This window comes from Panthera uncia, chromosome E3, assembly GCF_023721935.1.
Source record: "Panthera uncia isolate 11264 chromosome E3, Puncia_PCG_1.0, whole genome shotgun sequence".
NCBI classification, from domain to species: domain Eukaryota; kingdom Metazoa; phylum Chordata; class Mammalia; order Carnivora; family Felidae; genus Panthera; species Panthera uncia.
In genome coordinates, this window is record NC_064815.1 from 5,192,662 (window position 1) to 5,209,678 (window position 17,017).

General features: G+C 44.5%; 1 protein-coding gene across 8 annotated transcripts in view; it reads right to left on the bottom strand.

Moving 5' to 3' along the window:
- The window catches only part of CPPED1 (calcineurin like phosphoesterase domain containing 1), a 103,460-nt gene that overhangs the window by 32,848 nt on the left and 53,595 nt on the right, over positions 1–17,017 (bottom strand). For 7 of the 8 annotated variants that reach the window (XR_007459492.1, XR_007459490.1, XR_007459493.1 and 4 more), the window contains exon 3: positions 744–1,166. The exons of the other annotated variant lie outside the window; for it this stretch is intronic. Coding sequence is in view for 3 of the 7 variants with exons in the window: in XM_049638270.1 (XP_049494227.1) it covers positions 744–1,166 (423 nt within the window). In the remaining 4 variants the exon portion in view is untranslated. The remainder of the gene's footprint in view (positions 1–743; positions 1,167–17,017) is intronic. 8 annotated transcript variants of the gene reach the window in all.

The window sequence follows — 17,017 nt, forward strand, 5'->3', positions numbered from 1 at the left end:
GCGGACCAGTACGCCGTCCGAGGGCTTCACGGTGTGTGTGTGTGCGTGTGTGTGCGTGCACACGCACGTGTTAAATACGTGATTCACCAAACATTTACAGCAGGTTAAATCTGACTAAATACATTTCTGTCTCCTCGATCTGGGGGAGAGTTTAGTCCCTGTTCTAGGAAAAGTGATGAGGCTCCAGGACACCCACGTCCCAGGACTCCCCGGGGTTACATCCAACACTGGTAAAGCCTGCCTCTTGAAGATCACCTGCCGTTGGGCAAGTTGGTGCTTCACAGAGGTATGAGAAAAGATGACGCTGGCATCATCCCTTCTCCCTGGGTCGGTACAGCCACACTCAGACCCCGTCCAACCCCAATAACCCCACACCTGCGGGACCCCCAACCTCAGCTGCCAGCAGCTGCCACAACCTCACTACTTGGTAGGCCAGGGGCTACTGGAATGCTTTACAGGCCCCTTCTCCTTTAATCCTCACACCCACCCTGTGAGAGACCTCCTTCTGCTACTCCCACTTGACAGATGAGGACAACGAGGCTGGAAGGCCAGGCGGCTCGTCCAAGGCCACAAGGCCAGTGAGCGGTGGAGCTGGGGTCAGAACCCGGTTCTGTCCAAAGCCCCCTCCTCTCTCTGCCTTGCCAGGCTGCGGGGGGTAGGGGTGGGGGTGAGGCGGAAGAAGGATCTGGAAGCCTCCTCTCTAGATGGCCCTCCCCACCAGCCCCCGGGGTCCAGGGCGCTACCTGCTCGGACGAGCTTGTCAGCCACCTCCCTGCGCACAGACTTGGTGAGGTTGAAGTAGTCGTCGTCCTCGTCGATGCTCTGGAGGAAGAGCGGGATGTGCTGGAAGACGATGGCGTGCTGGCACTCGCGCTGGCCCGCGACGCTCAGCTGCTGGTCCAGCCACTGGTCCTGCGCCTGCTTCAAGGCGGGGCACCGGGAGGCATCGTACCAGAACTGGGAGTTGAGCACGAGGCACAGGACGCCCCCGACCCAGAAGCTGAAGTAGTCATCCCCCCAGGTCTGCTGGAACTCTGCCACGGTCTCGGGCGTGGGGGCGTTGCCCAAGTCGTGGTTGCCACTGACGAGCACCAGCGGGATGTCGCTGTCCACGCGGGCCAGCACCCGCTGCAAGTCCGTGGTCTGCTCCTTCCGCCAGGGCGTCCCTGCAAGAGTGAGGGTCACGTCTGAAACGGCCGTGGCGGTTCATGCATTTACTGACACAAGAGAGTACGATCTAGAAATACACGCAACCAGGTGCGTGAAACTGCAAATGGTATGTTAGAAGCAAATCAACAAGTGAGGCGGGACCTCTGGCCCGCTTCCCTCAGGGCGCTGTGGAAATTCAGAGTCTAAGTGGCCGTCTGCCCCAATGTTGCTGACTGGGAGATGATACAGAGTTATTCTAATATTAAATATTAGTGAGGCTTAATTTCTTTTATTCAGATGAAAAACAGTTGTGGCTTTTCTGTCCTCTCTCAATGGATCATCACGTGTGCCCCTATCGTGTGTGCACGCTTTGAAAGCTAGTCCCAAACCAACTGCTACTTAAAGTTATTCTTACCGTACGCATGGCCTTGCAGACTGTGTGAGCACTTGTACCGGAAAAATTCTTACAAATCAACTGGCCTGTGCATTTGGCCAAACCCCGCTCCCCCATGCCCCATACAGGGGAAGAGGTACTTTATATCCTACTAGTAGTGTGAAAAAGGGCACGGGCTCAATGTCTTTTTAAAAATTTTTTGACGTTCGTTTATTTTTGAGAGAGAGACAGAGTGTGTGCAGGGGCGGGGCAGAGAGAAAAGGGAGACACAGAATCCGAAGCAGGCTCCAGACTGTGAGCTGTCAGTACAGAGCTGGATGTGGGGCTTGAACTCACAAACTGTGAGATAGGACCTGGGCCGAAGTTGAACGTTTAGCCAACTGAGCCACCTGGGCACCCCTCGATGTCTTAAATATTGTGTCTCACTCCGTCCTACCCCAGACACACAGGATTCAGTATGGAGATGATGATTTGGACAGAGAGTTGTCAAGTAAGTGGGAACCCTCCTTCACATTCCTGGTTTTCCCACTTCCTGCCATAATGTATTAATACTTTAATGAACAGGATTTGAAATGACCAATGCCATTCTGGATCTGGTTTTGGTTGTTTTTGTTAGGTTTGGTTTCCTGAGCCCCTCTGTGCTAATTCATTCAACAATTATTTATTGAGTACTATGTGTAAGGCACCGATTTCGTTACCGGGGCAGGCCGTGAGCCAAAGAGGCACGAATCTTTCCCTCCCAACAGGGGAGTCAGACAAGCGATCCAGCAGATGATAGCCGCACACCATCCGTATCACATGTTGTGAAGCGTTACTGAGGAAGGCAAAGTGGGTGAACGACAGAATTCCTGTACCACGTTCGTCCTGAGGAACACACTCAATACTATGCGTAAGGAAAACAATGAGAGAAAACAGCGGCCAGCTTCCCCAGGGATGGCGAAAATGCACCTGAAAAACCTTGCCATGAGCAGACAAAAACTATACCCGACATTCTGTGTCCGTGATGAATTTAAAAGCAGGCAAAAGGATCCCTACAAAGTGACTGCAGCTAAGAAGGAGGACCAAATGCAGAGAGGAATTCAGGCTAGAGGGCCATAAAATAGGCAGGCGTGACACAGGAATGGGAAGAAACAGACTCGGGAGAGAAATAGAGGCAAGAGAGAAAACCGTTTCAGAAGTTCCAACTACAAGAAATTAGCAGTACCAAGATTTCCTTTACAGCCGACTAGATGCCAGTTTTTCTCAGTCTCCCGTGTGAGCTTGGAAAGAATGTGCACTCTCTAACTGTGGAATATGGGGCTCCGCGCATTGCCACCAAACTTGGTCAAGGTGTGATTCGAATCTCCGGTGCCATTCATGACTCCTTGCTTTTGGCCTGCTGATCCGTGTCACTTTCAGAGACTTGGTTAAGTCTCCACTGTAACTGTCACCTGTTCCGTTTCTCCTTGTGACTATGCCAAGTTTGGTGTGCATTTAATTTTAGCGATGTTGTTGGGATGGGTAAGTTCAGAATTTCCCTATCTCACTGAAACAGCTTTATAATTCATTCTAATAAAATAAATAAAAAGTAAATAAAGAGGCAGATCTACACTGACGCAACAGAAAGATCATTAATATATTAAGTAAACACATGGAGGAAAAAGTCACATGTCAATTTTTAAAAGGCTAACACATATTCACATATGGTGGACGAAACTTCTCCAAAGACGTAAAGAAAACTATTAACTCTGGTTAAATCTGGGAAACAAGTAGGGAGGGAGGGAGACTTCCACATTCAGTTTAAAATCCTTTATACTACATTTTAAAAGTTCCTTCCTTCCTTCCTTCCTTCCTTCCTTCCTTCCTTCCTTCCTTCCTTTTTCCAAGCTTACATATACTAGTTTCCATTTTTATTTAAAGAAAGAAAAGTGTTTTTTTGTTTTTTTTAAAGGTGATTTTAGTTCCAGGATCCTAAGGTTTAAAGAAGATCCAGGAGCTATATTTTGTCAGCTGCATCCCAGTCAAGCAGCTGCATTTTGAAGCAGTCCCAATTTCTGGGATGAGGGGAATTGGTTTGGGGAAGAGGTGAGCTGGCTGACTGCCACAGGAGGAGTTCTTCAGGGGAGAAGCAGGTCCTGCCTGGCACCAGGGACCAGGAAGGCCCTCCCTTGGTGGTGCTGGGCATTAGCTTACAACCAATGTCTGCCTCCTCGCTCTTCTGGACTGGCCCTGGGTCTCCTGGTTTAAAGGGACTGACATTGCTTGTTTGGCTAAACCTGGACTGTGGACATCTGTGTTGACTATACATAACCCCCTCTAAGACCCCATTGTTCAGTTCTTTTCCTACCTCAACAAACAGGGAGGATGACTCCTTTATGATCTTGAACGTGATAAACCATTTCAAAGGAACTCCATAAACCAGCGCCAATCTTTCCTTAACCGGTTTCCTAAAAACCCCAAAGCCACCACGAATGTTCTCTTCTTTCCATTCATGCAGACTTGGGGATACTTATCTGGCACTTACTATATGCATCAGGCACTGTTTTAAGGGCTGTACTCACATTAATTTGGTTTGACAACCAGTGGGGGAGTCAGGATTTGAACTTGGGGCTCCAGCTCAGAGTGCTGCCTCTGATTACAGTCTCTTGGTCACAAACTAAGATCCTAGCTTCCAGGGTGACTTCTCTCAGCCGTCCTGATCCATAGGACAAGGACTTTATAAGGCACTGGGATGCAGAGAGTCTCCCATTCGTGATTTTCAAAAGGCATTTCATCACGACCCTTCACATACTGACACAAATGACGTTTGATCAGCTAATGACCATACACAAAAAAAGCACCTAAAAGAAAGGCTTAGTCAAAATGGGAAAAGGAGACCCTGCCTACAAGCCATCTATAGTGAAGAGCTGTGAATTAGACACAGTAATAGGATGTTTGTTTCCAAACTTCGGAGGGATCCTGCTTTAGAGGAAACCACAATACCCCCAATAAACTGTTAAAAAAACCCCAAAAAACAAGAAACGCATCTTCCCTGGATCCCTTCAGTCAAATATGAGCCTCTCTCATGAAGCTTTTCCAGAACCTTCTATATTCCTCACATGGAGGCACAGTATGAAGGTGGGGTCTAGGGCACCTCGGTTTGGTCCTTGACTCTTGCCTTTCACAAGCCATGTGGCCTTGGGTGACTCACTTGGTTCCTCTGAGCCTTGGTCTCATCGTGTATGAAATGAAGATGGTGACCTCCATACCTCAGAGGGCAAGCGTAAGGATTCGTACCAAGACCACGATTTTCAGAGTTTGTACAAACAGGGATGCAAAAGCACTGGCTGTCTTCCCTCTACCCCAACACCCGAATGTACTGAATTCTCCATTTTTGACTCGTGACTCAAAGTGTGCACACAGCAATCAATAAATCATTTCTGAAGGAAAGAAAACATTCCCCAGGGATAGAAAGAATTTTTAGGTAAGAATTTAGAAGCGATGAAGTAACTTCTCGATTACAAAAAGCCAACAAGCTTAAGGAAAACACTTGCATTATTTTCAACATGCTTTCTTCTGTGTGTACCAGAATGTCTTTAGGGTCAGGACATCAATAACCCCTTAGTATTATTAACATAGCTGCTAGTATATCTTAAAAGTAGGTAGTACTTCCTAAGAAGTCATATTATTAATAGCAAAGCCCAAAGCCAAACCTCACGAGCATCAGGAACAGAAAAAATGTTACTCTGGCCAAGGACACCGAGTTTCCATGAGTTTCTTACGTATCAAGCAGGGCTGTGCACTTCACAGGAAGGATAGAAAGGGTCGCAGGGAAAGGGAAGAAGAGACTTTGGAGAAGGAAGAAAAATCACAAGAAATGACGGAGAAGAAAGAAGGAAATCTCCATTAAAATTTTAGGATTATTTGGGCACCTGGGTGGCTCAGTCGGTTAAGTGGCTGACTTCAACTCAGGTCATGATCTCGCGGTCCGTGAGTTTGAGTCCCGCATCGGGCTCTGTGCTGACAGCTCAGAGCCTGGAGCCTGATTCACATTCTGTGTCTCCCTCTCTCTGCCCCTCCGCCATGCACACCGCTCTCTCTCTTTCTCTCAAAAGTAGAATTAAAAAAATGTTAGGATTATTTGTTCTAGTTCTGTGAGAAACGTTGCTATTTTGTTGGGGACTGCATCAAATCTGCAGATTGCTCTGAGTAGTATGGACGCTTTAACCATATTTATTATTCCAAACCATGGGAATGGAGTATCTTTCCATTTGGTTGTGTGAGCGTCACAGAACTAGAACAAATAATCCTAAAATTTCTATAGAACCACCAAAGACCCTGAAGAGCCAAAGCAATCTTGAGAAATAACAACAAAACTGAAGGTATCACAACCCCAAAGTGAAGTTATATTACAAAGCTGCAGTAATCAACACAGTATGGAACTGGCACAAAAACGGACATATAGATTAATGGAACAGAATAGAAAGCCTAGAAATAAGCCCACACTTATATGGTCAATTAATCTATGACAAAGGAGCAAAGAATATCCAGTGGGAAAAAGACAGTCTCTTCTACACCACGTGTTGGGAAAACTGGACAGCTACGTGCAAAAGAATGAAACTGGACCACTTACACCAAATACAAAAATAAACCTCAAACGGATTAAAGAACTAAATGTAAGACCTGAAACCAGAAAAATCCTGGAAGAGAGCAAAGGTAGTAATTTCTTTGACATTCATTGGCCATAGAAACATTTTTCTAGATATGTCTTCTGAGGCAAGGGACACAGAAAGCAAAATTAAACTATTGGGACCACATGAAAATAAAAAAAACTTTTGCACAGTGAAGAAAACCATCAATAAAACAAAAAGGCAACCTACTGAATGGGAGAAAATAGCTGCAAATGATATATCTGATAAGGGGGTTAATGTCCAAATTATTCAACACCAAAAAACCCAGATAATCCAATTCAAAATGAGGAGAGGACCTGAATAGACACTCTTCCAAAGAAGACATACAGATGGCCAACACAGGAAAAGATGCTCAAGAGTACTCATCATCACAGAAATACAAACCAACCACAATGAAGCTACCACTTTACACTTGTCAGAAAGGCTAAAATCAAAAGATAAGAAATAACAAGTATTGGCAAGGATGTGGAGAAAAAGGAATCCCCTTACGGCACTGGTGGGAATGCAAACTGGTGTAGCCATTGTGGAAAACAGTATGGAGGTTCTTCAAAAAATAGAGGTTCTTAAAAATAGAAATACCACCTGATCCAGTCATTGTGCTACTGGGTTTTTATTCAAAGCAAACAGAAACACTAATTCAAAAAGATATACCGGAGAATTATTTAAATAACCAAGATATGAAAGCAATCATATGTATCAACTGACAAATGGACAAAGAAGATGTGGTATGTATATAAAAACGGAATATTAGCCATAAAAAACGAGATCTTGCCATTTGCAACAAGGTGGATGGAGCTGGAGAGTATTACGCTCAGTGAAATAAGTCAGAGAAAGACAAATACCGTATGATTTCACCCATTTGTGGGATTTAGGAAAACAAGTGAACAAACAAAGGAAAAAGAAACAAATCAAAACCAAGATCCTTAAATATAAAGAACCGATGGTTGTGGGGGAGAGGGGGCTGCAGGGCCGGGTGAAGGAGACGAAGGGACTGAGAGCACAGGTACCGCGATGAGCACCAAGGAACGCACGGAATTTTTGAATCATTATATTATACACTTGACACTGACATAACACGATGTCGATTATACTTGAAGAAAAAACAAAAAGAAGACAGGAGGAGGACTGTTCCAGACAAGTCTCCACGGCGGATGAGGGGCACCTGCTGAAAAGGGGGTACCGAGTGAACAGGGACCCCGATGTCAGCACACACCTGCTAACTGAGAACTCTGGATGGGACTGACGAGGGCAGCGTGGAAACCTGTGATGTGCTTAAAATACATTTTTTAAAAAATTTTTAAATGCAAGTAGTTAAAATAAAACCAGGAGGTAGAAAACATTATAAAGATAATTATAAAGTATTTATGTCATTCATTACCTTTGAATTTTTTCAAGTTTACTTATTTATTTTGAGAGAGAGACAAAGAGAATCCCAAGCAGCCTCGGCACTGTCAGTGTGGAGCCTGACGGGGGGCTCGAACCCATAAACCATGAGATCATGACCTGAGCCAAAATCAAGAGTGGGACACGCACCAAATGAACCACCCAGGGGCCCCATTAACTTTGAATTTTTGATATGATGTGGCACCATGGAATGTGTAACTTTTACTGTCATTACTCATCAAGGCAGAGATCATTATCTTCTTTCTTTGCAAATAGCCTTAAAATACACTGTCTGATAAAATCTCTTGGCAGACTTGGAAGAGAAGTAAATGTCCTTAACTAGATAAAGCACAGCTACAAAAAACCTGTAGCTAATGCCATGCTTAAAGGTAAAAGACTGAACACTCTCCCCCTCTGACTGAGAACACAGCAAAGGTGTCTGGTCTTGCCATTTCTATACAACATCATGCTAGAAGTTCTGGCCAGGGCAGTAAAACCAGAAAAAAGAAATATTTTCTCTTTCCCAACAGACTGGAAAAGAGAAAATAAAACTGCCTATTTTCAGAAGACATGACTGTCTCTGTAGAAAACTCCAAAGAATCTATTGTTAAAAAAAGGTTTCTAGATTAATAAGGGGGGCGGGGGATTAGCTTGGTTATTGGAATCAAGGTCAGTATACAAAAATTAATTACATATATACTAGCAATGAAGAATGAGAGGTATAAATAGAAATATTTGAAAGATATTTAGCGGGTAGAAACAATGGAAGTCCTTGTTGTATGAGTTACAAGAAGGAGAAGAAAGACTTAAAAATAATTCCTGGCATTTCAGCAACTGGGAGGTCATATCATTTACTGATAGGAAAAAGACTGGGGAGGAAAAAGATTCAAGGTAAAAATCAAATGCTCTTTTTCAACATAAAACTTGAAGTACTAATATGGATACAGGCAACAAAAGGAAAAAAAATGGACTTCATGACAATTTTTAAAACTCCTGTGCGTCATAAAGCGGGAGAAAATATTTGCCAATCATGTATCATATAAGGCATTAATATCCCGAATATAGACAGAACTTCTAAAATTCAACAGTGGATGAGGGCTCCACCTTCTGAAGGGAAAATAACACTGTGCTCTACTGAGAGCACATCTCTACCAGAAGTGCAGGTCGACACCACAAACCTTGAGTGCTTACCTGCTCACCACAAAATACCACGATAAACATATTTTGTCTTCTCCTCTGGGGAGAAAGGAGAACAGAAGCTGCCTCAAAGCCCCAGAGAGGATAACCTGGCTACAGAAAAGAACAGAACAAGAAATGAACAGCCAACCTGTGTGTTTCTATTCCCCTTCAACCATCCCAAACCTGGCCAGCAAACGCAGTGATGGGAAAAATCCACCAGAAAACTACTGATGAAAACCATCCACCTCTGAGACCTTCAAAACGTTTCCTCTCCTCTGTGGAGGCTGTCTAAATAACAGATGCTGCGAATAGATTTCAACGGTGTTATGAATCTATTTACTGTTTTAGTAAGACGACTTTCTTCTTTTTTTTCAACAAGCAAACCAATGTTTTTCTCTGTAGCAAATCGACACGAAAGGGTGCTGCTTAAAGAAAATGAGACTTCTCTATTCCCTGGTCCCTGTAGGCACAAGAACTCAAACGAGAGCTGATGCTAATGTACTCAACCACCGTCAGGAAAATTTAAATTAAATAGCAGGACAACTTTAGCAAGCACAGAAACAGTACGATGATGAAATGGGCTATTCATTCGGCAGGATCCAGAGTGGACTTCCAGTTCAATACCAGGGGCGGTGAAAAGAACAAAATCAATATGGCGCTCGAATAAGCACACTCCGAGCAGTTACTTACAAACCAAATGATTTCCCCAGCCTAGGCCAGTGTAGGGGAGGCAGATGAACTAGTCTGTGATGGGCAAGAATTACCTATCTGGAAAATGGCTGCTGTATGCGGTCAGATCCCTTCACACCTGCACAGTCTTGTTGGCCTGCCCCAGCTCTCAGGGGCTTGAATCTGCCTAGTATTTCACATGGCACCAAGGCTGGGCAGTGCAGTGAGCAGCAGTCTCCAGTAGCATTTTCTTGGTGAAGACACTTGGGAGATATATGTGAATTTGGTCTAATTTGGGATCGGCTGAATGCAGAAATTAACAAGACAGTGGGATATGCACAGAACACCCCCCCTTCCTCCCTCCTCTCCCTAATCCCAGTGGTGGGTTCTTGGCTGAGCAACCTCAGAACCCTTCCTCTTCAGTCCAGGCTTTCTGAGAAGGAAAGAAGGTTCAGCAACTTCTCCATCCAGCTGCAATCCAACTTCTACACACACACACACACACACACACACACACACACACGCACACACGCACACACTCACGCACGCACATGCACCATTCCTCTATCCCTAAAGTCTCTTTCCCTAACGGAGCTGTAGCAAACTTGAGGTAATTAAAGGCACAGCTTGCAGCGGACTCTGTGAAGCTGCACTGGGTAGCAGCATGTGCCTATTACAGGCTAAAATGCTTCCTCTCAAATTCTTATATGAAAATCCTAACCCCCAGTAACTGCATACAGTACACAGGCCCTTCCCAGGAGAGCTGACCCGCTGCCCTCTTCTTAAATCCCTCTTTACCTATCGTTCCTGCATCATAGAAAAGGCAAGACCATGTTTCTTCTGCTCTGGTTGTAGCTTACCTCTCGGAGGCCTGCGATGGCCCATGGGTGCCTCTTTGCAATCCGTTCTCACAGCCAGGCCACGAGCTTTCCCAGCCGGGTCACCAGCCCGTCAAATTGCTCACTTCACGGAATTGCAAACTACTCAAAGTTTCAGAGGCTTGGCCTCGTCTTCGTACTCCTCATCCCACCTGACCCTCACATCACCCTTGCGATGGTGCACCGGATGGATGTGGCATCCTACGCAAGAGGCACCTGCTGAAATCCCTGCCCAGTACAAAACTTGCCTGTTTCAAAACTACTCCTGAAACAGGATGGTGTTATTTGCTTACCAGCTCAAGTGCCCCTGACGCTTTGCAAGAGCATGAAAAGTTTTGCATTTTACTCACCACCCGCTTCACCAGCTCTGAAATGACATGATTCTTGACAAACGTTTAATTTGAAGGGAGCTGTATTACTTCAAAGGTAAAGCATAAAGAGGCTTTTCTTTCTTTCTTTCCTTTTTTTTTTTTTTTTTTTTTTTTTGGTACCATGCTATTTTGGGTTCACATAGCATCAATCCATTGTTCTATTCCCATGATTTAGAGATGAGCGAACCAGGACTTACTGTAGTCACAGTGGGGAGGGAATGGGGACCCACAGCCGAGCTGCATGGAGCCGGGGACTCAGCCACGGAGGGCTGGCCTGGGAACTGGCTCGTCTCCGGGGGGTTCGTCGGATTCGGGGAGCGGGGAGACGGGCGTTCTAAACCTCACTCTGTGACAAACCAGCTGTGCTCTTTTTTGGCAACAAGCAGTGATGAGTGTGCCCCCTTGCTATCATTAGTGAGTTTCTATATGCCAGGGCACCAAGGTCAGCACTTCCGACGTATTATTTCAACACGGCCACCATCCCGTCACCATGGCACCACTGCTTGCTTAACTGTGTGCTGCCTTAATTCATCCAGGTATAAAGCAGCAATCAAAACCTGCTATGTCTATGTTCAGTGAATGGAAAACAAAGTCAAGAGCAGTGACGCAACATGTACAGGGCTAGGCGCCCGGGGCAGTGTGAAGGAGACAGACGCGGTCCCTTCTTCAGGGATGCACACACAAGGCTTCTGATGGCGCTGGGTCAGGGAGAACACTCGCACTCGACGCTGGGGACCGTCTTCAAAGGACCATCAACGAACCACTGACCAAGTGACGACAAAGAGCGCACAACCCTCACAGCCTTTTGACAATAAACAACTTGACTCCTGGGTTCACGAGGTAGAGTCAGTACATCCAAAAGTGTGTCAAATAGAGGGACGCTCCAGACTTATTGACATGTATCCAGGCCAGTCAAGCAGACAGGCGTTCCAGCCACTGGTAACAAGGAGCACACAGCAGCAAATTTTTGGACCAAACTGTCAAATCTGCCAAAGACATCGGGGAAATCGCTGGAATTGTAGAGGAGATTCTGGATGTCAAAGCCATTTTTATTTAAGCCTTCCATTTGGGCGGAGTAATGTCATCTCCTCAATAAAGATGAGGCTCTATACTTTCTGAATTCCCCATAATTCTGTACTTAAAAACATTAAAATACAGTTGTATTAACTTGCAAACATTTGGTGTTTGGTAAATTATCCCCCTTGGAGCAGCCGGCAGTATTTTTTTTTTTTAAGGGGAAAGACTCTAGAATTATAAAAATCTGTAAACCTCTTAGAACAGTTTTCATTTCACAAATGTATTGTGTGCAAAAGTTTGTTCATAAACCGGCTGCTTGGAAAGCAACTAGGATTTGCCACAGAAATAACACTGCAACTGGTGATTCGATCTCAGGTTACCTCACAATAACCTAGTTATTCCACAACACTGATGCGTGTCCTCACGGAAGCACATGAGACCTACAACCACGCTTCTCTCCCCAGCTGCAATGTTTACCTTCCCAGCAATGTATTTGAGATTTCTGTCAGTGTTGCCAGATTTTGTCTTTCCTTCTTTTCAAAAATGCTCTTACCAGTTAGCATAAGAACCTAACTATTATTTATGCCCATAGGTAACAATACTTACAAGGGAATTTAATATAATATAGAAGAAAAATGTATTATGTGAACTAACGAGTACACTAAATGCATCTGATTAGAGGTTTGGTAAAGGTATAATTATGTGGTTATCTATACTTAGAAATATTATTTGTTACATTAACGGGAGGAAAATGTACTAAATTCGTGGTTTTAGGGTAACATATCTCTGATATAGGAAGAAGCAGGGGAAATAAAGATGAAGGGTCTTCAGGTTCTTCGGGTTGATTATATTCTTGGGACCCCAAAGAAAGAGTGAGGTGAGCCAAGGTCACAGGAGAATTAGACCAAGTGAAGCAAAGAACTCGCCTAGGATACTCAGACGCTCACTCTATACGAAGAAATCATACATGTGATGTCAGTTATCAGCCATGGCATTCTTACTGCGTGCTAAGCACCAGCCCTACTGCATCCTGAGGCACCTGCTACTGCACCGATACCGTGGTTACATGACCAGGTGACTGGGGCCCCTCCGCATGGTAACACTGTGCTAATCGGTAGAATCACATCAAATGATGTGAACTGAGGCCACGGGAAAAGAAATGTGGTCTTGCCGGTTCTATGATACAAGAAGGATTGGTAAAGGGGATAAGTTAGAGGACAAAGGGTCAGGTCTACTGGGGAGGGGCCTGAGGGGTAAATGGATGGGACGTTCAGAACCTGGGAGCCCCGGAGCGCCTCAGGCATGAAGTCTGCCTGCCATCTTGTCTGCTGGCATGCTCACTACCTCTGTGAACAAAGAAGGTGTCTGGGACTCCTCGTTGCCATCCCCACCCTGCCTGCTGCCATCTCTGCACTGGAAGGAGGCCCCAGAAGGAGCCCTGGGGTGGGTGGGGGCCAACATGCACCCTCCGTTCTTTGGGGAAAACACGGTCTCATTTCCAAACCAGGGCTGCAGGAGTCCCACCGTGCCTCCTGGTCCTAATGTGCCCAAACCAAAGTGGGGAAGAAGTCCCAGGGGCGAGTGGAACACCTGGGACATACACGGGGGATGTTACAAGGTTAAATGTTAGGGTATTCAGATTTTCCTAGACTTGAACACTACAAGCTCAGGAAAAAAAACTTAGGGGAAAGAACCCCACAAACTATACCTTTAGTCTGTTCTTTACCAATTTTTATATCTGATAAAGACGTGGAAGCAGAATTGTCTTGTCACTTTGCTGGCGGTGAGGAATGCAGAAAACAATGTCTGGAGTAGCTGTGAAAGGCTGAGAGCAACAAAGCCTTGTTTTTATAAAACCTTTAAGCAGAAATGACTCAGAGAAAACACGAGAGTGATCGTGTTTGGTAAGACTGAGAGCTAAAAGCCATCTTCAAGTCCTAAGAGGCTTTCAGTTAAAGATGGCTGACTGGAAACACACACTTGGCTCTGTTCCTTGCCCACACGGTACTGCAAAGACAGTCTGCTTCCCGGGACAAAGAAGAGAGGAGAGAACAGCCACAGAAATGTGCAAACCGGAGAGCAGGGGAACAAGTGGACTTAGCTCACTCAGAAAGTCAAATAATCAGCTGAGGGGCGCCTGGGTGGCTCGGTTGGTCGGGCGTCCGGCTTTGGCTCAGGTCATGATCTCCTGGTCTGTGAGTTCGAGCCCCGTGTCGGGCTCTGTGCTGACGGCTCAGAGCCTGGAGCCTGCTTCTGATTCTGTGTCTCCCTCTCTCTGCCCCTCCCCCGCTCATGCTCTCTTTCTCTGTCAAAAATAAACATTAAAAAATTAAAAAAAAAACATAATCAGCTGCAAGTGGGAATAGATTAAGAAGCAACTGGCTTGGTACAACCCCCCTGTAGAACCCTCTGGAGAGATTTACCAAAGCTCAACCTCCATCGTCCCGATGACCTGGCCAATTCCACTCCCAGGACTGTCCCCAACAAAGGGAGTACACAGGTCTAATAAAAGACAGGAGTACGAAAATTCATAGCAGCATTATTCATAGGAGTCCCCAAACAGATATGACTCAGATAGCATCAGTAGTGGAATGGGTGTGATATAATCATGAGACAGATACTATACCACAGTAACAAAGCAGGAGGTGCCACTGCACGCGGTAACATGGATGGATCTCAGATATCACACACAGTACAAGAAGCCAGAAAGAGTACAAAGTGTACAATCCCATTGTTATAAATTTCAAGAACAGGCAACACCAACTGATAGTGACAGAAAGGTTATCGACAGAGAAGAAGCACGAGGGAGCTTTCTGGCAGGTGGCAAAGGTTCGCTCTCTTGATGTGAGTGGTGATTGAGGGTGAATGTGCACCCTAGAGCTCTTCACTTCAGATTAACAGCATCTTACTTTTTTAATATTAAACCTAAATTTTATTTTATTTTTTTAACCAAGCTAAATTTCCTTTATTGTGAATATTTGCATCATGTGTAATATACTCAACTATTTTAAAATCATGGAGAAATAAATGCCCCAAAATATTTTCAGAATGATATGTCAGACAAAACAACAGTTACAGTTACAAAACAACAGTTAGACAACTATCTGCACAGGTTTAAACCTCAATTTTAAAAAGAAGTAAAGAAAGTGAATGAAAGGGGAAAAAATCTGATTTGTATTATAGATAACCCAAAGGCCTAAGAATGTGTGGGGACAGGTATCCTCAAAAATGGGAGTAAAAGGGCGCTAAAACGGAAAGACATACTGAAATTCCTGGGAGCTGGACCACTGCCCTTTGTACTTTGGTAGATGGGGGCTTTAGTTTTTGTAAAGAGTAAAAAGGGATTCTGAGAGCCAGCAGGTATGGTGGGGGATGGGGGTACCATAGTGAAGACAGGAAGATTAAAGTAAAAGGTTTTACCCTAATTTTGTGAGGACAGCCTTTTCCTCCATGTGCCTTCAGAATGAGAGCAGCCAGGTGGGTGCCCCCCCCAGAAAGAGACAAGGAAAATCTGTCATGAGGCAGGCCTCTGAGAGCCAGAGAGAAAAGACCTACAAACACTGGTTTTAGGGAAGATGGGGAGGGGACTTCACTGCCCTGCAGTTAAGGGGACACGAGCCCCCACCCCCAAAAGGTCTAATCCAGTCTGCATTGTTGTGTGTGTGTGTGTGTGTGTGTGTGTGTCTGATGTACTCAAACAGGGATCATTATACACAACCAATACGAAAGACATACCCAAACAATCAAAATGGGGGGAAAGGGACTATTTGGAGAAGGAGAAATACTATCATCAATACTCTCAGGGAAGGAAAAGAAGATATAGCATCCATTAAACAATTACAGAAGTAGTGACCAAAAAAGCTCTTGAAAATTAAAAGTATGGTAGCAGAAATGAAAATCTCAGCAAAAGGCTTAAACGATAAAGTTGAAGAAATATCTCAGTAAGTAGAATAGGCAAGGAAATAGGATAAAAATGAGACAGTATCTGAGGGCCAGTATAGGGAGTTCAGCATCTAAAAAAAACACATGAGTACCAGAGAATATAGAGAACAAAATCACTGAGGGAAAATCATCACTGAAATAATTCAACAATATTTCAGAACTGAAGGTCATAGACTTAAATATTTTTTTAATGTTTATTTTTTGAGAGAGAGACAGAGACAGTCTGAGCGGGGGAGGCGCAGAGAGGGAGACAAAGAATCCGAAAAGCTCCAGGCTCTGATCTGTCAGCACAAAGCCCAACTAAGGGCTCAAACTCACAACCCATAAGATCATGACCTGAGCCAAAGTCTGATGCTTAACTGACTGAGCCACCCAGGCGCCCCCGTCACAGACTTTAAATAAATAGATAAAGCAGACCCATGCCATGGTATATTACACTATTATTTCAGAACCCTGAATACAGAGGGAAGATCCTACATGTTTCCACTTTCATATAAAGGATCAAGAATCAGAATGGAATTGAAAATCTGAAAATCCATACTGGATGGGCAAAGGCAAGGAAGCTGAGCTTTGAAATTATCAGAGAAAAATGACTCCTTACTTAACATTCTATACCCAGCTGAACTACCACAATCTCAATCTAATGTGAGGCTAGAATGAAGATGTTTCCAATATAAATTCTTCTCCAGAAGCTACAAGAGAATGTCATCCATCTGAAAAGGAAAGAAACAGGATCCAACAGGAAAGAGGTGAAGGTAGTCAGTTCCTCAAATGGGGATGGAAAACTCAAGACAATAGGTGTCAGCAGGCTTAGAGTAATCAGGCAGGAAACAAAGAACTTTCTCCTAGACAAAGCTCAAGAAGCTAAAGCTGACAGAATGCCCAAAAATTTTAAATTATTGACAGGAAATCTATGCACTTATGCTTTTGGAAGGAGAAAATGAGACTGAATTAGCACATTTACAAGATGAAGATGCTGTATTTAAAAAAACTTTTTTTAACGTTTTTATTGAGAGACAGAGAGAGACAGAGCACGAGCATGGGAGGGACACAGAGAGGGGGAAACACAGAATCTGAAGCAGGCTCCAGGCTCTGAGCTGTCAGCACAGAGCCCGACGCAGGGCTTGAACTCACAAACCGCGAGATCATGACCTGAGCCGAAGTCAGACAGACGCTTAACGGACTGAGTCACTCAGGCGCCCCGTGAAGACATTGTATTTTAAAACCACAAAAATACTCTACCAGAAAAAAACTCAAGGCATACAAACATGGCTCGGTTGTGAAAAATGTTTAAGATAATGTATACAAAGATGAACTATTATAAATATCAATATAACTAAAATCAAAATTTAATGAAAATGTAGATTCAACAAATAATAATGAGTG